The 18,553-nt window shown below is 62.4% G+C and overlaps 6 protein-coding genes across 6 annotated transcripts; all 6 read right to left on the bottom strand.

The window, feature by feature from the left end:
- Nucleotides 1–9: 9 nt before the first annotated feature.
- Nucleotides 10–2,056, bottom strand: LOC138682270 (uncharacterized). Its single transcript, XM_069772304.1, has 3 exons — nt 1,865–2,056; nt 1,513–1,674; nt 10–1,080 (listed from the first exon to the last, which is right to left on the bottom strand). The coding sequence occupies exons 1-3, from the start codon at nt 2,054–2,056 to the stop codon at nt 10–12; spliced, it is 1,425 nt and encodes a 474-aa protein (XP_069628405.1).
- Nucleotides 2,057–2,113: 57 nt separating this feature from the next.
- On the bottom strand, nt 2,114–4,160 carry LOC138682269 (uncharacterized). Its single transcript, XM_069772303.1, has 3 exons — nt 3,969–4,160; nt 3,617–3,778; nt 2,114–3,184 (listed from the first exon to the last, which is right to left on the bottom strand). Exons 1-3 carry the CDS (start codon nt 4,158–4,160, stop codon nt 2,114–2,116), a joined length of 1,425 nt encoding a protein of 474 aa, XP_069628404.1.
- A 57-nt stretch (nt 4,161–4,217) lies between these two features.
- On the bottom strand, nt 4,218–6,264 carry LOC138682268 (uncharacterized). The gene is made up of 3 exons (XM_069772302.1): nt 6,073–6,264; nt 5,721–5,882; nt 4,218–5,288 (listed from the first exon to the last, which is right to left on the bottom strand). Exons 1-3 carry the CDS (start codon nt 6,262–6,264, stop codon nt 4,218–4,220), a joined length of 1,425 nt encoding a protein of 474 aa, XP_069628403.1.
- Nucleotides 6,265–6,321: 57 nt separating this feature from the next.
- LOC138682267 (uncharacterized) lies at nt 6,322–8,368 on the bottom strand. The gene is made up of 3 exons (XM_069772301.1): nt 8,177–8,368; nt 7,825–7,986; nt 6,322–7,392 (listed from the first exon to the last, which is right to left on the bottom strand). The coding sequence occupies exons 1-3, from the start codon at nt 8,366–8,368 to the stop codon at nt 6,322–6,324; spliced, it is 1,425 nt and encodes a 474-aa protein (XP_069628402.1).
- Nucleotides 8,369–8,425: 57 nt separating this feature from the next.
- LOC138682266 (uncharacterized) lies at nt 8,426–10,472 on the bottom strand. The gene is made up of 3 exons (XM_069772300.1): nt 10,281–10,472; nt 9,929–10,090; nt 8,426–9,496 (listed from the first exon to the last, which is right to left on the bottom strand). Exons 1-3 carry the CDS (start codon nt 10,470–10,472, stop codon nt 8,426–8,428), a joined length of 1,425 nt encoding a protein of 474 aa, XP_069628401.1.
- A 57-nt stretch (nt 10,473–10,529) lies between these two features.
- On the bottom strand, nt 10,530–12,576 carry LOC138682265 (uncharacterized). Its single transcript, XM_069772299.1, has 3 exons — nt 12,385–12,576; nt 12,033–12,194; nt 10,530–11,600 (listed from the first exon to the last, which is right to left on the bottom strand). Exons 1-3 carry the CDS (start codon nt 12,574–12,576, stop codon nt 10,530–10,532), a joined length of 1,425 nt encoding a protein of 474 aa, XP_069628400.1.
- Between the last annotated feature and the right edge of the window lie 5,977 nt (nt 12,577–18,553).

Raw genomic sequence — 18,553 nt, 5'->3', positions numbered from 1 at the left:
GGCCTCTGCCTACTCAAGGCTCAGGAAGGAGTTGCCGCCGTGGCCGCCGTCGTCGTCGTCCAGCGGCACCCCAAAAATCATCTGAACGGACAGGGTTTCCTGTCCGTTTGTCAGCCTGATCTTGCAGGAGCGTGCAGTAGGCAGCACTGTCAGCTGGCAGTGGTGTGACTGGGGCATAAGCTCCCAGGCGTTTTTCACCAGCATCTGGAACCAGGAGGCGGTTTTCTGAATGTCTAAGTACGAGTTGGTGCAAAGGGTGTTGAGGAGGCTGGGGCCTTGCCTTTTCAGCTCCTCCTCACTGTGGTGGAGGAAGCATAGCACGTCCTCCACCAGCCACTCCCTCATGCACATGCACCGTAGCTGGACACGGAGGCAGGAGTCGCTGGTCAGCATCTCCTTTGCGGTGGCCGGCTCCAAGCAGAAGGCGTGCCCGGGTGGAGGCTGCAGGGGCACGAGCAGGCGGTAGAGGACATTGTTCTCCCGGGCAGTCCACGCTTCGTAGGCACAGCCCACCCCAATGGCTGGCTGCAGCCGTGGCTTGAAGCTGTTCCCCGAGAGTCTTCGGCAGGCGCTAAGAAGCTCGTCTACCAGCTCCTCCACCAGCTTGCACGTGTCAGCCATGTACGGCGCTGGCCACTGGGTGTGATCGACCACACATCTGCCGAGATCCCCTGGGTCACCAGAGTCGTCATCATCATCATCGTCATCTTCTTCGACCTCTCCCTCCTCCTCCTCCTCGCCTTCACTTCCAGGGCTGCCCTGCTTGCAGGTGCTTCCTGGCTCACGGCTCCTTTTTCTGGTCCTCCAGCAGAGGCACAGGAGCAGGAGCAGGAGCAGGACTCCTGCCCCGAGAGCAGAGGCCCGGGAGCACCGCTGTTGGAAGGTAGCGAGGAGCAGGACTTTCCTGACCAGCCCGATCTGCTCCATATCCCGCAGCGGCTGAATGATCTCCCAGCTCAGCTGCTGTGCGAGGTGCAGCATGAGCCTGTGCGTGGCCACATGCAGGACTTCCCCCAGCCGCAGTACGCTCTGGACAATGCCCAGCAGAGCTGGGACGAGGAAGAGAATGACAGCCATGGCCTGCAGGAGAAGAAAGGGAAGGGGTCTCAGTGGGGGTGGGCAGGAGGGAGCTGGCAGCGGGGGGAGCAGGTGTGGGATCCGCAGGGACCTGGGGAAAGGCAGGAGAGGGCGGGAGGGAGCTGGGAGGCACCCGTCCCCAGCGGGGGCACCGTGCCCTGCCCAAGGTGCTCCCCTGAGCGACTGGACCCTCGCTCCCGGGTGAGACGGCTGCAAGGGACCGGCGTCTTTGCCCCGGCCCTCGTCCAGCCCAGCCTTCCCTCTGCATGCGCACTCACCGGTGGCACAGGCTGCACTGCGGCAGCCCTGCCCGCCGGGGCCCCTGCTGACAGCCCCAGACATTGTGACACGTGCCGTGGTGTCACGGGCTCCAGACCCGCGTCACAGACCTCCTCTCCTCTCCCTTTTTCTTCCTTTTCTTTCTTTTTTTATTGCCAGAGAGAGCGTCTGAGGAGATTTGGGCGGGCCCAGGAGAAAGGGCGGGAGATTTAAAGGTGGCGTAACGGCCACTAGCGGTCCGTTACTCGCTGAGGCGATCAGCTCCGTGCTGGCACGTTCCGCAGCAGAGCGGAGGATCACGGTGTGCAGGGGGGTTTGCTGAACCGGGGGAAAGGCAGGGACGCAGAGAGAGTCGCCGGGAGCCGGCAGCTGTCTCAGGGTGGCTGACGAGGCTTGGGAGGGGCCGAGAGCAACGGTGGGAGATGTAAAGGCGGTGTAACTGCCGCTGGCGGCTGCGGAAAGCGCTAGTGACTCCAACTTTTATGCCATTCAAACTTTATTGTGCTACGAAAGAGGGTGCGGAGTCCTGGTTTTGGAGCAGCTCTGGTGGGAGCTCAAGCACAGCTCTCGCAAAGCCAGGACGGATCCGAGGGGAAGCTAACAGCACTTCACGACGGCTGGTACGGGACAGAAAAACCACTTTGGAGCACGGCATCTTGGGGAGGAAGATGTTGTGCTGGCCGTGCCTGATGCACGGCATCTCGGCCACGTCACAGCTCTCCTGCCACGCTGTGCTGAGGGTAGAGCTGGCCTCTGCCTACTCAAGGCTCAGGAAGGAGTTGCCGCCGTGGCCGCCGTCGTCGTCGTCCAGCGGCACCCCAAAAATCATCTGAACGGACAGGGTTTCCTGTCCGTTTGTCAGCCTGATCTTGCAGGAGCGTGCAGTAGGCAGCACTGTCAGCTGGCAGTGGTGTGACTGGGGCATAAGCTCCCAGGCGTTTTTCACCAGCATCTGGAACCAGGAGGCGGTTTTCTGAATGTCTAAGTACGAGTTGGTGCAAAGGGTGTTGAGGAGGCTGGGGCCTTGCCTTTTCAGCTCCTCCTCACTGTGGTGGAGGAAGCATAGCACGTCCTCCACCAGCCACTCCCTCATGCACATGCACCGTAGCTGGACACGGAGGCAGGAGTCGCTGGTCAGCATCTCCTTTGCGGTGGCCGGCTCCAAGCAGAAGGCGTGCCCGGGTGGAGGCTGCAGGGGCACGAGCAGGCGGTAGAGGACATTGTTCTCCCGGGCAGTCCACGCTTCGTAGGCACAGCCCACCCCAATGGCTGGCTGCAGCCGTGGCTTGAAGCTGTTCCCCGAGAGTCTTCGGCAGGCGCTAAGAAGCTCGTCTACCAGCTCCTCCACCAGCTTGCACGTGTCAGCCATGTACGGCGCTGGCCACTGGGTGTGATCGACCACACATCTGCCGAGATCCCCTGGGTCACCAGAGTCGTCATCATCATCATCGTCATCTTCTTCGACCTCTCCCTCCTCCTCCTCCTCGCCTTCACCTCCAGGGCTGCCCTGCTTGCAGGTGCTTCCTGGCTCACGGCTCCTTTTTCTGGTCCTCCAGCAGAGGCACAGGAGCAGGAGCAGGAGCAGGACTCCTGCCCCGAGAGCAGAGGCCCGGGAGCACCGCTGTTGGAAGGTAGCGAGGAGCAGGACTTTCCTGACCAGCCCGATCTGCTCCATATCCCGCAGCGGCTGAATGATCTCCCAGCTCAGCTGCTGTGCGAGGTGCAGCATGAGCCTGTGCGTGGCCACATGCAGGACTTCCCCCAGCCGCAGTACGCTCTGGACAATGCCCAGCAGAGCTGGGACGAGGAAGAGAATGACAGCCATGGCCTGCAGGAGAAGAAAGGGAAGGGGTCTCAGTGGGGGTGGGCAGGAGGGAGCTGGCAGCGGGGGGAGCAGGTGTGGGATCCGCAGGGACCTGGGGAAAGGCAGGAGAGGGCGGGAGGGAGCTGGGAGGCACCCGTCCCCAGCGGGGGCACCGTGCCCTGCCCAAGGTGCTCCCCTGAGCGACTGGACCCTCGCTCCCGGGTGAGACGGCTGCAAGGGACCGGCGTCTTTGCCCCGGCCCTCGTCCAGCCCAGCCTTCCCTCTGCATGCGCACTCACCGGTGGCACAGGCTGCACTGCGGCAGCCCTGCCCGCCGGGGCCCCTGGTGACAGCCCCAGACATTGTGACACGTGCCGTGGTGTCACGGGCTCCAGACCCGCGTCACAGACCTCCTCTCCTCTCCCTTTTTCTTCCTTTTCTTTCTTTTTTTATTGCCAGAGAGAGCGTCTGAGGAGATTTGGGCGGGCCCAGGAGAAAGGGCGGGAGATTTAAAGGTGGCGTAACGGCCACTAGCGGTCCGTTACTCGCTGAGGCGATCAGCTCCGTGCTGGCACGTTCCGCAGCAGAGCGGAGGATCACGGTGTGCAGGGGGGTTTGCTGAACCGGGGGAAAGGCAGGGACGCAGAGAGAGTCGCCGGGAGCCGGCAGCTGTCTCAGGGTGGCTGACGAGGCTTGGGAGGGGCCGAGAGCAACGGTGGGAGATGTAAAGGCGGTGTAACTGCCGCTGGCGGCTGCGGAAAGCGCTAGTGACTCCAACTTTTATGCCATTCAAACTTTATTGTGCTACGAAAGAGGGTGCGGAGTCCTGGTTTTGGAGCAGCTCTGGTGGGAGCTCAAGCACAGCTCTCGCAAAGCCAGGACGGATCCGAGGGGAAGCTAACAGCACTTCACGACGGCTAGTACGGGACAGAAAAACCACTTTGGAGCACGGCATCTTGGGGAGGAAGATGTTGTGCTGGCCGTGCCTGATGCACGGCATCTCGGCCACGTCACAGCTCTCCTGCCACGCTGTGCTGAGGGTAGAGCTGGCCTCTGCCTACTCAAGGCTCAGGAAGGAGTTGCCGCCGTGGCCGCCGTCGTCGTCGTCCAGCGGCACCCCAAAAATCATCTGAACGGACAGGGTTTCCTGTCCGTTTGTCAGCCTGATCTTGCAGGAGCGTGCAGTAGGCAGCACTGTCAGCTGGCAGTGGTGTGACTGGGGCATAAGCTCCCAGGCGTTTTTCACCAGCATCTGGAACCAGGAGGCGGTTTTCTGAATGTCTAAGTACGAGTTGGTGCAAAGGGTGTTGAGGAGGCTGGGGCCTTGCCTTTTCAGCTCCTCCTCACTGTGGTGGAGGAAGCATAGCACGTCCTCCACCAGCCACTCCCTCATGCACATGCACCGTAGCTGGACACGGAGGCAGGAGTCGCTGGTCAGCATCTCCTTTGCGGTGGCCGGCTCCAAGCAGAAGGCGTGCCCGGGTGGAGGCTGCAGGGGCACGAGCAGGCGGTAGAGGACATTGTTCTCCCGGGCAGTCCACGCTTCGTAGGCACAGCCCACCCCAATGGCTGGCTGCAGCCGTGGCTTGAAGCTGTTCCCCGAGAGTCTTCGGCAGGCGCTAAGAAGCTCGTCTACCAGCTCCTCCACCAGCTTGCACGTGTCAGCCATGTACGGCGCTGGCCACTGGGTGTGATCGACCACACATCTGCCGAGATCCCCTGGGTCACCAGAGTCGTCATCATCATCATCGTCATCTTCTTCGACCTCTCCCTCCTCCTCCTCCTCGCCTTCACCTCCAGGGCTGCCCTGCTTGCAGGTGCTTCCTGGCTCACGGCTCCTTTTTCTGGTCCTCCAGCAGAGGCACAGGAGCAGGAGCAGGAGCAGGACTCCTGCCCCGAGAGCAGAGGCCCGGGAGCACCGCTGTTGGAAGGTAGCGAGGAGCAGGACTTTCCTGACCAGCCCGATCTGCTCCATATCCCGCAGCGGCTGAATGATCTCCCAGCTCAGCTGCTGTGCGAGGTGCAGCATGAGCCTGTGCGTGGCCACATGCAGGACTTCCCCCAGCCGCAGTACGCTCTGGACAATGCCCAGCAGAGCTGGGACGAGGAAGAGAATGACAGCCATGGCCTGCAGGAGAAGAAAGGGAAGGGGTCTCAGTGGGGGTGGGCAGGAGGGAGCTGGCAGCGGGGGGAGCAGGTGTGGGATCCGCAGGGACCTGGGGAAAGGCAGGAGAGGGCGGGAGGGAGCTGGGAGGCACCCGTCCCCAGCGGGGGCACCGTGCCCTGCCCAAGGTGCTCCCCTGAGCGACTGGACCCTCGCTCCCGGGTGAGACGGCTGCAAGGGACCGGCGTCTTTGCCCCGGCCCTCGTCCAGCCCAGCCTTCCCTCTGCATGCGCACTCACCGGTGGCACAGGCTGCACTGCGGCAGCCCTGCCCGCCGGGGCCCCTGCTGACAGCCCCAGACATTGTGACACGTGCCGTGGTGTCACGGGCTCCAGACCCGCGTCACAGACCTCCTCTCCTCTCCCTTTTTCTTCCTTTTCTTTCTTTTTTTATTGCCAGAGAGAGCGTCTGAGGAGATTTGGGCGGGCCCAGGAGAAAGGGCGGGAGATTTAAAGGTGGCGTAACGGCCACTAGCGGTCCGTTACTCGCTGAGGCGATCAGCTCCGTGCTGGCACGTTCCGCAGCAGAGCGGAGGATCACGGTGTGCAGGGGGGTTTGCTGAACCGGGGGAAAGGCAGGGACGCAGAGAGAGTCGCCGGGAGCCGGCAGCTGTCTCAGGGTGGCTGACGAGGCTTGGGAGGGGCCGAGAGCAACGGTGGGAGATGTAAAGGCGGTGTAACTGCCGCTGGCGGCTGCGGAAAGCGCTAGTGACTCCAACTTTTATGCCATTCAAACTTTATTGTGCTACGAAAGAGGGTGCGGAGTCCTGGTTTTGGAGCAGCTCTGGTGGGAGCTCAAGCACAGCTCTCGCAAAGCCAGGACGGATCCGAGGGGAAGCTAACAGCACTTCACGACGGCTAGTACGGGACAGAAAAACCACTTTGGAGCACGGCATCTTGGGGAGGAAGATGTTGTGCTGGCCGTGCCTGATGCACGGCATCTCGGCCACGTCACAGCTCTCCTGCCACGCTGTGCTGAGGGTAGAGCTGGCCTCTGCCTACTCAAGGCTCAGGAAGGAGTTGCCGCCGTGGCCGCCGTCGTCGTCGTCCAGCGGCACCCCAAAAATCATCTGAACGGACAGGGTTTCCTGTCCGTTTGTCAGCCTGATCTTGCAGGAGCGTGCAGTAGGCAGCACTGTCAGCTGGCAGTGGTGTGACTGGGGCATAAGCTCCCAGGCGTTTTTCACCAGCATCTGGAACCAGGAGGCGGTTTTCTGAATGTCTAAGTACGAGTTGGTGCAAAGGGTGTTGAGGAGGCTGGGGCCTTGCCTTTTCAGCTCCTCCTCACTGTGGTGGAGGAAGCATAGCACGTCCTCCACCAGCCACTCCCTCATGCACATGCACCGTAGCTGGACACGGAGGCAGGAGTCGCTGGTCAGCATCTCCTTTGCGGTGGCCGGCTCCAAGCAGAAGGCGTGCCCGGGTGGAGGCTGCAGGGGCACGAGCAGGCGGTAGAGGACATTGTTCTCCCGGGCAGTCCACGCTTCGTAGGCACAGCCCACCCCAATGGCTGGCTGCAGCCGTGGCTTGAAGCTGTTCCCCGAGAGTCTTCGGCAGGCGCTAAGAAGCTCGTCTACCAGCTCCTCCACCAGCTTGCACGTGTCAGCCATGTACGGCGCTGGCCACTGGGTGTGATCGACCACACATCTGCCGAGATCCCCTGGGTCACCAGAGTCGTCATCATCATCATCGTCATCTTCTTCGACCTCTCCCTCCTCCTCCTCCTCGCCTTCACCTCCAGGGCTGCCCTGCTTGCAGGTGCTTCCTGGCTCACGGCTCCTTTTTCTGGTCCTCCAGCAGAGGCACAGGAGCAGGAGCAGGAGCAGGACTCCTGCCCCGAGAGCAGAGGCCCGGGAGCACCGCTGTTGGAAGGTAGCGAGGAGCAGGACTTTCCTGACCAGCCCGATCTGCTCCATATCCCGCAGCGGCTGAATGATCTCCCAGCTCAGCTGCTGTGCGAGGTGCAGCATGAGCCTGTGCGTGGCCACATGCAGGACTTCCCCCAGCCGCAGTACGCTCTGGACAATGCCCAGCAGAGCTGGGACGAGGAAGAGAATGACAGCCATGGCCTGCAGGAGAAGAAAGGGAAGGGGTCTCAGTGGGGGTGGGCAGGAGGGAGCTGGCAGCGGGGGGAGCAGGTGTGGGATCCGCAGGGACCTGGGGAAAGGCAGGAGAGGGCGGGAGGGAGCTGGGAGGCACCCGTCCCCAGCGGGGGCACCGTGCCCTGCCCAAGGTGCTCCCCTGAGCGACTGGACCCTCGCTCCCGGGTGAGACGGCTGCAAGGGACCGGCGTCTTTGCCCCGGCCCTCGTCCAGCCCAGCCTTCCCTCTGCATGCGCACTCACCGGTGGCACAGGCTGCACTGCGGCAGCCCTGCCCGCCGGGGCCCCTGCTGACAGCCCCAGACATTGTGACACGTGCCGTGGTGTCACGGGCTCCAGACCCGCGTCACAGACCTCCTCTCCTCTCCCTTTTTCTTCCTTTTCTTTCTTTTTTTATTGCCAGAGAGAGCGTCTGAGGAGATTTGGGCGGGCCCAGGAGAAAGGGCGGGAGATTTAAAGGTGGCGTAACGGCCACTAGCGGTCCGTTACTCGCTGAGGCGATCAGCTCCGTGCTGGCACGTTCCGCAGCAGAGCGGAGGATCACGGTGTGCAGGGGGGTTTGCTGAACCGGGGGAAAGGCAGGGACGCAGAGAGAGTCGCCGGGAGCCGGCAGCTGTCTCAGGGTGGCTGACGAGGCTTGGGAGGGGCCGAGAGCAACGGTGGGAGATGTAAAGGCGGTGTAACTGCCGCTGGCGGCTGCGGAAAGCGCTAGTGACTCCAACTTTTATGCCATTCAAACTTTATTGTGCTACGAAAGAGGGTGCGGAGTCCTGGTTTTGGAGCAGCTCTGGTGGGAGCTCAAGCACAGCTCTCGCAAAGCCAGGACGGATCCGAGGGGAAGCTAACAGCACTTCACGACGGCTAGTACGGGACAGAAAAACCACTTTGGAGCACGGCATCTTGGGGAGGAAGATGTTGTGCTGGCCGTGCCTGATGCACGGCATCTCGGCCACGTCACAGCTCTCCTGCCACGCTGTGCTGAGGGTAGAGCTGGCCTCTGCCTACTCAAGGCTCAGGAAGGAGTTGCCGCCGTGGCCGCCGTCGTCGTCGTCCAGCGGCACCCCAAAAATCATCTGAACGGACAGGGTTTCCTGTCCGTTTGTCAGCCTGATCTTGCAGGAGCGTGCAGTAGGCAGCACTGTCAGCTGGCAGTGGTGTGACTGGGGCATAAGCTCCCAGGCGTTTTTCACCAGCATCTGGAACCAGGAGGCGGTTTTCTGAATGTCTAAGTACGAGTTGGTGCAAAGGGTGTTGAGGAGGCTGGGGCCTTGCCTTTTCAGCTCCTCCTCACTGTGGTGGAGGAAGCATAGCACGTCCTCCACCAGCCACTCCCTCATGCACATGCACCGTAGCTGGACACGGAGGCAGGAGTCGCTGGTCAGCATCTCCTTTGCGGTGGCCGGCTCCAAGCAGAAGGCGTGCCCGGGTGGAGGCTGCAGGGGCACGAGCAGGCGGTAGAGGACATTGTTCTCCCGGGCAGTCCACGCTTCGTAGGCACAGCCCACCCCAATGGCTGGCTGCAGCCGTGGCTTGAAGCTGTTCCCCGAGAGTCTTCGGCAGGCGCTAAGAAGCTCGTCTACCAGCTCCTCCACCAGCTTGCACGTGTCAGCCATGTACGGCGCTGGCCACTGGGTGTGATCGACCACACATCTGCCGAGATCCCCTGGGTCACCAGAGTCGTCATCATCATCATCGTCATCTTCTTCGACCTCTCCCTCCTCCTCCTCCTCGCCTTCACCTCCAGGGCTGCCCTGCTTGCAGGTGCTTCCTGGCTCACGGCTCCTTTTTCTGGTCCTCCAGCAGAGGCACAGGAGCAGGAGCAGGAGCAGGACTCCTGCCCCGAGAGCAGAGGCCCGGGAGCACCGCTGTTGGAAGGTAGCGAGGAGCAGGACTTTCCTGACCAGCCCGATCTGCTCCATATCCCGCAGCGGCTGAATGATCTCCCAGCTCAGCTGCTGTGCGAGGTGCAGCATGAGCCTGTGCGTGGCCACATGCAGGACTTCCCCCAGCCGCAGTACGCTCTGGACAATGCCCAGCAGAGCTGGGACGAGGAAGAGAATGACAGCCATGGCCTGCAGGAGAAGAAAGGGAAGGGGTCTCAGTGGGGGTGGGCAGGAGGGAGCTGGCAGCGGGGGGAGCAGGTGTGGGATCCGCAGGGACCTGGGGAAAGGCAGGAGAGGGCGGGAGGGAGCTGGGAGGCACCCGTCCCCAGCGGGGGCACCGTGCCCTGCCCAAGGTGCTCCCCTGAGCGACTGGACCCTCGCTCCCGGGTGAGACGGCTGCAAGGGACCGGCGTCTTTGCCCCGGCCCTCGTCCAGCCCAGCCTTCCCTCTGCATGCGCACTCACCGGTGGCACAGGCTGCACTGCGGCAGCCCTGCCCGCCGGGGCCCCTGGTGACAGCCCCAGACATTGTGACACGTGCCGTGGTGTCACGGGCTCCAGACCCGCGTCACAGACCTCCTCTCCTCTCCCTTTTTCTTCCTTTTCTTTCTTTTTTTATTGCCAGAGAGAGCGTCTGAGGAGATTTGGGCGGGCCCAGGAGAAAGGGCGGGAGATTTAAAGGTGGCGTAACGGCCACTAGCGGTCCGTTACTCGCTGAGGCGATCAGCTCCGTGCTGGCACGTTCCGCAGCAGAGCGGAGGATCACGGTGTGCAGGGGGGTTTGCTGAACCGGGGGAAAGGCAGGGACGCAGAGAGAGTCGCCGGGAGCCGGCAGCTGTCTCAGGGTGGCTGACGAGGCTTGGGAGGGGCCGAGAGCAACGGTGGGAGATGTAAAGGCGGTGTAACTGCCGCTGGCGGCTGCGGAAAGCGCTAGTGACTCCAACTTTTATGCCATTCAAACTTTATTGTGCTACGAAAGAGGGTGCGGAGTCCTGGTTTTGGAGCAGCTCTGGTGGGAGCTCAAGCACAGCTCTCGCAAAGCCAGGACGGATCCGAGGGGAAGCTAACAGCACTTCACGACGGCTAGTACGGGACAGAAAAACCACTTTGGAGCACGGCATCTTGGGGAGGAAGATGTTGTGCTGGCCGTGCCTGATGCACGGCATCTCGGCCACGTCACAGCTCTCCTGCCACGCTGTGCTGAGGGTAGAGCTGGCCTCTGCCTACTCAAGGCTCAGGAAGGAGTTGCCGCCGTGGCCGCCGTCGTCGTCGTCCAGCGGCACCCCAAAAATCATCTGAACGGACAGGGTTTCCTGTCCGTTTGTCAGCCTGATCTTGCAGGAGCGTGCAGTAGGCAGCACTGTCAGCTGGCAGTGGTGTGACTGGGGCATAAGCTCCCAGGCGTTTTTCACCAGCATCTGGAACCAGGAGGCGGTTTTCTGAATGTCTAAGTACGAGTTGGTGCAAAGGGTGTTGAGGAGGCTGGGGCCTTGCCTTTTCAGCTCCTCCTCACTGTGGTGGAGGAAGCATAGCACGTCCTCCACCAGCCACTCCCTCATGCACATGCACCGTAGCTGGACACGGAGGCAGGAGTCGCTGGTCAGCATCTCCTTTGCGGTGGCCGGCTCCAAGCAGAAGGCGTGCCCGGGTGGAGGCTGCAGGGGCACGAGCAGGCGGTAGAGGACATTGTTCTCCCGGGCAGTCCACGCTTCGTAGGCACAGCCCACCCCAATGGCTGGCTGCAGCCGTGGCTTGAAGCTGTTCCCCGAGAGTCTTCGGCAGGCGCTAAGAAGCTCGTCTACCAGCTCCTCCACCAGCTTGCACGTGTCAGCCATGTACGGCGCTGGCCACTGGGTGTGATCGACCACACATCTGCCGAGATCCCCTGGGTCACCAGAGTCGTCATCATCATCATCGTCATCTTCTTCGACCTCTCCCTCCTCCTCCTCCTCGCCTTCACCTCCAGGGCTGCCCTGCTTGCAGGTGCTTCCTGGCTCACGGCTCCTTTTTCTGGTCCTCCAGCAGAGGCACAGGAGCAGGAGCAGGAGCAGGACTCCTGCCCCAAGAGCAGAGGCCCAGGAGCACCGCTGTTGGAAGGTAGCGAGGAGCAGGACTTTCCTGACCAGCCCGATCTGCTCCATATCCCGCAGCGGCTGAATGATCTCCCAGCTCAGCTGCTGTGCGAGGTGCAGCATGAGCCTGTGCGTGGCCACATGCAGGACTTCCCCCAGCCGCAGTACGCTCTGGACAATGCCCAGCAGAGCTGGGACGAGGAAGAGAATGACAGCCATGGCCTGCAGGAGAAGAAAGGGAAGGGGTCTCAGTGGGGGTGGGCAGGAGGGAGCTGGCAGCGGGGGGAGCAGGTGTGGGATCCGCAGGGACCTGGGGAAAGGCAGGAGAGGGCGGGAGGGAGCTGGGAGGCACCCGTCCCCAGCGGGGGCACCGTGCCCTGCCCAAGGTGCTCCCCTGAGCGACTGGACCCTCGCTCCCGGGTGAGACGGCTGCAAGGGACCGGCGTCTTTGCCCCGGCCCTCGTCCAGCCCAGCCTTCCCTCTGCATGCGCACTCACCGGTGGCACAGGCTGCACTGCGGCAGCCCTGCCCGCCGGGGCCCCTGCTGACAGCCCCAGACATTGTGACACGTGCCGTGGTGTCACGGGCTCCAGACCCGCGTCACAGACCTCCTCTCCTCTCCCTTTTTCTTCCTTTTCTTTCTTTTTTTATTGCCAGAGAGAGCGTCTGAGGAGATTTGGGCGGGCCCAGGAGAAAGGGCGGGAGATTTAAAGGTGGCGTAACGGCCACTAGCGGTCCGTTACTCGCTGAGGCGATCAGCTCCGTGCTGGCACGTTCCGCAGCAGAGCGGAGGATCACGGTGTGCAGGGGGGTTTGCTGAACCGGGGGAAAGGCAGGGACGCAGAGAGAGTCGCCGGGAGCCGGCAGCTGTCTCAGGGTGGCTGACGAGGCTTGGGAGGGGCCGAGAGCAACGGTGGGAGATGTAAAGGCGGTGTAACTGCCGCTGGCGGCTGCGGAAAGCGCTAGTGACTCCAACTTTTATGCCATTCAAACTTTATTGTGCTACGAAAGAGGGTGCGGAGTCCTGGTTTTGGAGCAGCTCTGGTGGGAGCTCAAGCACAGCTCTCGCAAAGCCAGGACGGATCCGAGGGGAAGCTAACAGCACTTCACGACGGCTAGTACGGGACAGAAAAACCACTTTGGAGCACGGCATCTTGGGGAGGAAGATGTTGTGCTGGCCGTGCCTGATGCACGGCATCTCGGCCACGTCACAGCTCTCCTGCCACGCTGTGCTGAGGGTAGAGCTGGCCTCTGCCTACTCAAGGCTCAGGAAGGAGTTGCCGCCGTGGCCGCCGCCGTCGTCGTCGTCCAGCGGCACCCCAAAAATCATCTGAACGGACAGGGTTTCCTGTCCGTTTGTCAGCCTGATCTTGCAGGAGCGTGCAGTAGGCAGCACTGTCAGCTGGCAGTGGTGTGACTGGGGCATAAGCTCCCAGGCGTTTTTCACCAGCATCTGGAACCAGGAGGCGGTTTTCTGAATGTCTAAGTACGAGTTGGTGCAAAGGGTGTTGAGGAGGCTGGGGCCTTGCCTTTTCAGCTCCTCCTCACTGTGGTGGAGGAAGCATAGCACGTCCTCCACCAGCCACTCCCTCATGCACATGCACCGTAGCTGGACACGGAGGCAGGAGTCGCTGGTCAGCATCTCCTTTGCGGTGGCCGGCTCCAAGCAGAAGGCGTGCCCGGGTGGAGGCTGCAGGGGCACGAGCAGGCGGTAGAGGACATTGTTCTCCCGGGCAGTCCACGCTTCGTAGGCACAGCCCACCCCAATGGCTGGCTGCAGCCGTGGCTTGAAGCTGTTCCCCGAGAGTCTTCGGCAGGCGCTAAGAAGCTCGTCTACCAGCTCCTCCACCAGCTTGCACGTGTCAGCCATGTACGGCGCTGGCCACTGGGTGTGATCGACCACACATCTGCCGAGATCCCCTGGGTCACCAGAGTCGTCATCATCATCATCGTCATCTTCTTCGACCTCTCCCTCCTCCTCCTCCTCGCCTTCACCTCCAGGGCTGCCCTGCTTGCAGGTGCTTCCTGGCTCACGGCTCCTTTTTCTGGTCCTCCAGCAGAGGCACAGGAGCAGGAGCAGGAGCAGGACTCCTGCCCCGAGAGCAGAGGCCCGGGAGCACCGCTGTTGGAAGGTAGCGAGGAGCAGGACTTTCCTGACCAGCCCGATCTGCTCCATATCCCGCAGCGGCTGAATGATCTCCCAGCTCAGCTGCTGTGCGAGGTGCAGCATGAGCCTGTGCGTGGCCACATGCAGGACTTCCCCCAGCCGCAGTACGCTCTGGACAATGCCCAGCAGAGCTGGGACGAGGAAGAGAATGACAGCCATGGCCTGCAGGAGAAGAAAGGGAAGGGGTCTCAGTGGGGGTGGGCAGGAGGGAGCTGGCAGCGGGGGGAGCAGGTGTGGGATCCGCAGGGACCTGGGGAAAGGCAGGAGAGGGCGGGAGGGAGCTGGGAGGCACCCGTCCCCAGCGGGGGCACCGTGCCCTGCCCAAGGTGCTCCCCTGAGCGACTGGACCCTCGCTCCCGGGTGAGACGGCTGCAAGGGACCGGCGTCTTTGCCCCGGCCCTCGTCCAGCCCAGCCTTCCCTCTGCATGCGCACTCACCGGTGGCACAGGCTGCACTGCGGCAGCCCTGCCCGCCGGGGCCCCTGCTGACAGCCCCAGACATTGTGACACGTGCCGTGGTGTCACGGGCTCCAGACCCGCGTCACAGACCTCCTCTCCTCTCCCTTTTTCTTCCTTTTCTTTCTTTTTTTATTGCCAGAGAGAGCGTCTGAGGAGATTTGGGCGGGCCCAGGAGAAAGGGCGGGAGATTTAAAGGTGGCGTAACGGCCACTAGCGGTCCGTTACTCGCTGAGGCGATCAGCTCCGTGCTGGCACGTTCCGCAGCAGAGCGGAGGATCACGGTGTGCAGGGGGGTTTGCTGAACCGGGGGAAAGGCAGGGACGCAGAGAGAGTCGCCGGGAGCCGGCAGCTGTCTCAGGGTGGCTGACGAGGCTTGGGAGGGGCCGAGAGCAACGGTGGGAGATGTAAAGGCGGTGTAACTGCCGCTGGCGGCTGCGGAAAGCGCTAGTGACTCCAACTTTTATGCCATTCAAACTTTATTGTGCTACGAAAGAGGGTGCGGAGTCCTGGTTTTGGAGCAGCTCTGGTGGGAGCTCAAGCACAGCTCTCGCAAAGCCAGGACGGATCCGAGGGGAAGCTAACAGCACTTCACGACGGCTAGTACGGGACAGAAAAACCACTTTGGAGCACGGCATCTTGGGGAGGAAGATGTTGTGCTGGCCGTGCCTGATGCACGGCATCTCGGCCACGTCACAGCTCTCCTGCCACGCTGTGCTGAGGGTAGAGCTGGCCTCTGCCTACTCAAGGCTCAGGAAGGAGTTGCCGCCGTGGCCGCCGCCGTCGTCGTCGTCCAGCGGCACCCCAAAAATCATCTGAACGGACAGGGTTTCCTGTCCGTTTGTCAGCCTGATCTTGCAGGAGCGTGCAGTAGGCAGCACTGTCAGCTGGCAGTGGTGTGACTGGGGCATAAGCTCCCAGGCGTTTTTCACCAGCATCTGGAACCAGGAGGCGGTTTTCTGAATGTCTAAGTACGAGTTGGTGCAAAGGGTGTTGAGGAGGCTGGGGCCTTGCCTTTTCAGCTCCTCCTCACTGTGGTGGAGGAAGCATAGCACGTCCTCCACCAGCCACTCCCTCATGCACATGCACCGTAGCTGGACACGGAGGCAGGAGTCGCTGGTCAGCATCTCCTTTGCGGTGGCCGGCTCCAAGCAGAAGGCGTGCCCGGGTGGAGGCTGCAGGGGCACGAGCAGGCGGTAGAGGACATTGTTCTCCCGGGCAGTCCACGCTTCGTAGGCACAGCCCACCCCAATGGCTGGCTGCAGCCGTGGCTTGAAGCTGTTCCCCGAGAGTCTTCGGCAGGCGCTAAGAAGCTCGTCTACCAGCTCCTCCACCAGCTTGCACGTGTCAGCCATGTACGGCGCTGGCCACTGGGTGTGATCGACCACACATCTGCCGAGATCCCCTGGGTCACCAGAGTCGTCATCATCATCATCGTCATCTTCTTCGACCTCTCCCTCCTCCTCCTCCTCGCCTTCACCTCCAGGGCTGCCCTGCTTGCAGGTGCTTCCTGGCTCACGGCTCCTTTTTCTGGTCCTCCAGCAGAGGCACAGGAGCAGGAGCAGGAGCAGGACTCCTGCCCCGAGAGCAGAGGCCCGGGAGCACCGCTGTTGGAAGGTAGCGAGGAGCAGGACTTTCCTGACCAGCCCGATCTGCTCCATATCCCGCAGCGGCTGAATGATCTCCCAGCTCAGCTGCTGTGCGAGGTGCAGCATGAGCCTGTGCGTGGCCACATGCAGGACTTCCCCCAGCCGCAGTACGCTCTGGACAATGCCCAGCAGAGCTGGGACGAGGAAGAGAATGACAGCCATGGCCTGCAGGAGAAGAAAGGGAAGGGGTCTCAGTGGGGGTGGGCAGGAGGGAGCTGGCAGCGGGGGGAGCAGGTGTGGGATCCGCAGGGACCTGGGGAAAGGCAGGAGAGGGCGGGAGGGAGCTGGGAGGCACCCGTCCCCAGCGGGGGCACCGTGCCCTGCCCAAGGTGCTCCCCTGAGCGACTGGACCCTCGCTCCCGGGTGAGACGGCTGCAAGGGACCGGCGTCTTTGCCCCGGCCCTCGTCCAGCCCAGCCTTCCCTCTGCATGCGCACTCACCGGTGGCACAGGCTGCACTGCGGCAGCCCTGCCCGCCGGGGCCCCTGCTGACAGCCCCAGACATTGTGACACGTGCCGTGGTGTCACGGGCTCCAGACCCGCGTCACAGACCTCCTCTCCTCTCCCTTTTTCTTCCTTTTCTTTCTTTTTTTATTGCCAGAGAGAGCGTCTGAGGAGATTTGGGCGGGCCCAGGAGAAAGGGCGGGAGATTTAAAGGTGGCGTAACGGCCACTAGCGGTCCGTTACTCGCTGAGGCGATCAGCTCCGTGCTGGCACGTTCCGCAGCAGAGCGGAGGATCACGGTGTGCAGGGGGGTTTGCTGAACCGGGGGAAAGGCAGGGACGCAGAGAGAGTCGCCGGGAGCCGGCAGCTGTCTCAGGGTGGCTGACGAGGCTTGGGAGGGGCCGAGAGCAACGGTGGGAGATGTAAAGGCGGTGTAACTGCCGCTGGCGGCTGCGGAAAGCGCTAGTGACTCCAACTTTTATGCCATTCAAACTTTATTGTGCTACGAAAGAGGGTGCGGAGTCCTGGTTTTGGAGCAGCTCTGGTGGGAGCTCAAGCACAGCTCTCGCAAAGCCAGGACGGATCCGAGGGGAAGCTAACAGCACTTCACGACGGCTAGTACGGGACAGAAAAACCACTTTGGAGCACGGCATCTTGGGGAGGAAGATGTTGTGCTGGCCGTGCCTGATGCACGGCATCTCGGCCACGTCACAGCTCTCCTGCCACGCTGTGCTGAGGGTAGAGCTGGCCTCTGCCTACTCAAGGCTCAGGAAGGAGTTGCCGCCGTGGCCGCCGCCGTCGTCGTCGTCCAGCGGCACCCCAAAAATCATCTGAACGGACAGGGTTTCCTGTCCGTTTGTCAGCCTGATCTTGCAGGAGCGTGCAGTAGGCAGCACTGTCAGCTGGCAGTGGTGTGACTGGGGCATAAGCTCCCAGGCGTTTTTCACCAGCATCTGGAACCAGGAGGCGGTTTTCTGAATGTCTAAGTACGAGTTGGTGCAAAGGGTGTTGAGGAGGCTGGGGCCTTGCCTTTTCAGCTCCTCCTCACTGTGGTGGAGGAAGCATAGCACGTCCTCCACCAGCCACTCCCTCATGCACATGCACCGTAGCTGGACACGGAGGCAGGAGTCGCTGGTCAGCATCTCCTTTGCGGTGGCCGGCTCCAAGCAGAAGGCGTGCCCGGGTGGAGGCTGCAGGGGCACGAGCAGGCGGTAGAGGACATTGTTCTCCCGGGCAGTCCACGCTTCGTAGGCACAGCCCACCCCAATGGCTGGCTGCAGCCGTGGCTTGAAGCTGTTCCCCGAGAGTCTTCGGCAGGCGCTAAGAAGCTCGTCTACCAGCTCCTCCACCAGCTTGCACGTGTCAGCCATGTACGGCGCTGGCCACTGGGTGTGATCGACCACACATCTGCCGAGATCCCCTGGGTCACCAGAGTCGTCATCATCATCATCGTCATCTTCTTCGACCTCTCCCTCCTCCTCCTCCTCGCCTTCACCTCCAGGGCTGCCCTGCTTGCAGGTGCTTCCTGGCTCACGGCTCCTTTTTCTGGTCCTCCAGCAGAGGCACAGGAGCAGGAGCAGGAGCAGGACTCCTGCCCCGAGAGCAGAGGCCCGGGAGCACCGCTGTTGGAAGGTAGCGAGGAGCAGGACTTTCCTGACCAGCCCGATCTGCTCCATATCCCGCAGCGGCTGAATGATCTCCCAGCTCAGCTGCTGTGCGAGGTGCAGCATGAGCCTGTGCGTGGCCACATGCAGGACTTCCCCCAGCCGCAGTACGCTCTGGACAATGCCCAGCAGAGCTGGGACGAGGAAGAGAATGACAGCCATGGCCTGCAGGAGAAGAAAGGGAAGGGGTCTCAGTGGGGGTGGGCAGGAGGGAGCTGGCAGCGGGGGGAGCAGGTGTGGGATCCGCAGGGACCTGGGGAAAGGCAGGAGAGGGCGGGAGGGAGCTGGGAGGCACCCGTCCCCAGCGGGGGCACCGTGCCCTGCCCAAGGTGCTCCCCTGAGCGACTGGACCCTCGCTCCCGGGTGAGACGGCTGCAAGGGACCGGCGTCTTTGCCCCGGCCCTCGTCCAGCCCAGCCTTCCCTCTGCATGCGCACTCACCGGTGGCACAGGCTGCACTGCGGCAGCCCTGCCCGCCGGGGCCCCTGCTGACAGCCCCAGACATTGTGACACGTGCCGTGGTGTCACGGGCTCCAGACCCGCGTCACAGACCTCCTCTCCTCTCCCTTTTTCTTCCTTTTCTTTCTTTTTTTATTGCCAGAGAGAGCGTCTGAGGAGATTTGGGCGGGCCCAGGAGAAAGGGCGGGAGATTTAAAGGTGGCGTAACGGCCACTAGCGGTCCGTTACTCGCTGAGGCGATCAGCTCCGTGCTGGCACGTTCCGCAGCAGAGCGGAGGATCACGGTGTGCAGGGGGGTTTGCTGAACCGGGGGAAAGGCAGGGACGCAGAGAGAGTCGC

The sequence above is a fragment of the Haliaeetus albicilla genome, chromosome 27 (assembly GCF_947461875.1).
Source record: "Haliaeetus albicilla chromosome 27, bHalAlb1.1, whole genome shotgun sequence".
Lineage (NCBI taxonomy): Eukaryota > Metazoa > Chordata > Aves > Accipitriformes > Accipitridae > Haliaeetus > Haliaeetus albicilla.
This window is presented reverse-complemented; position numbering and strand designations above follow the sequence as displayed.

Bases quoted from the DNA above. Each gene is read 5' to 3' on its own strand.
- LOC138682270 (XM_069772304.1), bottom strand. From the start codon at position 2,056: ATGCCGTGCATCAGGCACGGCCAGCACAACATCTTCCTCCCCAAGATG. The intron at 1,675-1,864 runs GTAGCACAATAA...CCCCCGGTTCAG, and splicing joins AGGACTCCGCACCCTCTTTC to CAAACCCCCCTGCACACCGT. The intron at 1,081-1,512 runs GCAATAAAAAAA...CTTCTCCTGCAG, and splicing joins CTCCTCAGACGCTCTCTCTG to GCCATGGCTGTCATTCTCTT.
- LOC138682269 (XM_069772303.1), bottom strand. From the start codon at position 4,160: ATGCCGTGCATCAGGCACGGCCAGCACAACATCTTCCTCCCCAAGATG. The intron at 3,779-3,968 runs GTAGCACAATAA...CCCCCGGTTCAG, and splicing joins AGGACTCCGCACCCTCTTTC to CAAACCCCCCTGCACACCGT. The intron at 3,185-3,616 runs GCAATAAAAAAA...CTTCTCCTGCAG, and splicing joins CTCCTCAGACGCTCTCTCTG to GCCATGGCTGTCATTCTCTT.
- LOC138682268 (XM_069772302.1), bottom strand. From the start codon at position 6,264: ATGCCGTGCATCAGGCACGGCCAGCACAACATCTTCCTCCCCAAGATG. The intron at 5,883-6,072 runs GTAGCACAATAA...CCCCCGGTTCAG, and splicing joins AGGACTCCGCACCCTCTTTC to CAAACCCCCCTGCACACCGT. The intron at 5,289-5,720 runs GCAATAAAAAAA...CTTCTCCTGCAG, and splicing joins CTCCTCAGACGCTCTCTCTG to GCCATGGCTGTCATTCTCTT.
- LOC138682267 (XM_069772301.1), bottom strand. From the start codon at position 8,368: ATGCCGTGCATCAGGCACGGCCAGCACAACATCTTCCTCCCCAAGATG. The intron at 7,987-8,176 runs GTAGCACAATAA...CCCCCGGTTCAG, and splicing joins AGGACTCCGCACCCTCTTTC to CAAACCCCCCTGCACACCGT. The intron at 7,393-7,824 runs GCAATAAAAAAA...CTTCTCCTGCAG, and splicing joins CTCCTCAGACGCTCTCTCTG to GCCATGGCTGTCATTCTCTT.
- LOC138682266 (XM_069772300.1), bottom strand. From the start codon at position 10,472: ATGCCGTGCATCAGGCACGGCCAGCACAACATCTTCCTCCCCAAGATG. The intron at 10,091-10,280 runs GTAGCACAATAA...CCCCCGGTTCAG, and splicing joins AGGACTCCGCACCCTCTTTC to CAAACCCCCCTGCACACCGT. The intron at 9,497-9,928 runs GCAATAAAAAAA...CTTCTCCTGCAG, and splicing joins CTCCTCAGACGCTCTCTCTG to GCCATGGCTGTCATTCTCTT.
- LOC138682265 (XM_069772299.1), bottom strand. From the start codon at position 12,576: ATGCCGTGCATCAGGCACGGCCAGCACAACATCTTCCTCCCCAAGATG. The intron at 12,195-12,384 runs GTAGCACAATAA...CCCCCGGTTCAG, and splicing joins AGGACTCCGCACCCTCTTTC to CAAACCCCCCTGCACACCGT. The intron at 11,601-12,032 runs GCAATAAAAAAA...CTTCTCCTGCAG, and splicing joins CTCCTCAGACGCTCTCTCTG to GCCATGGCTGTCATTCTCTT.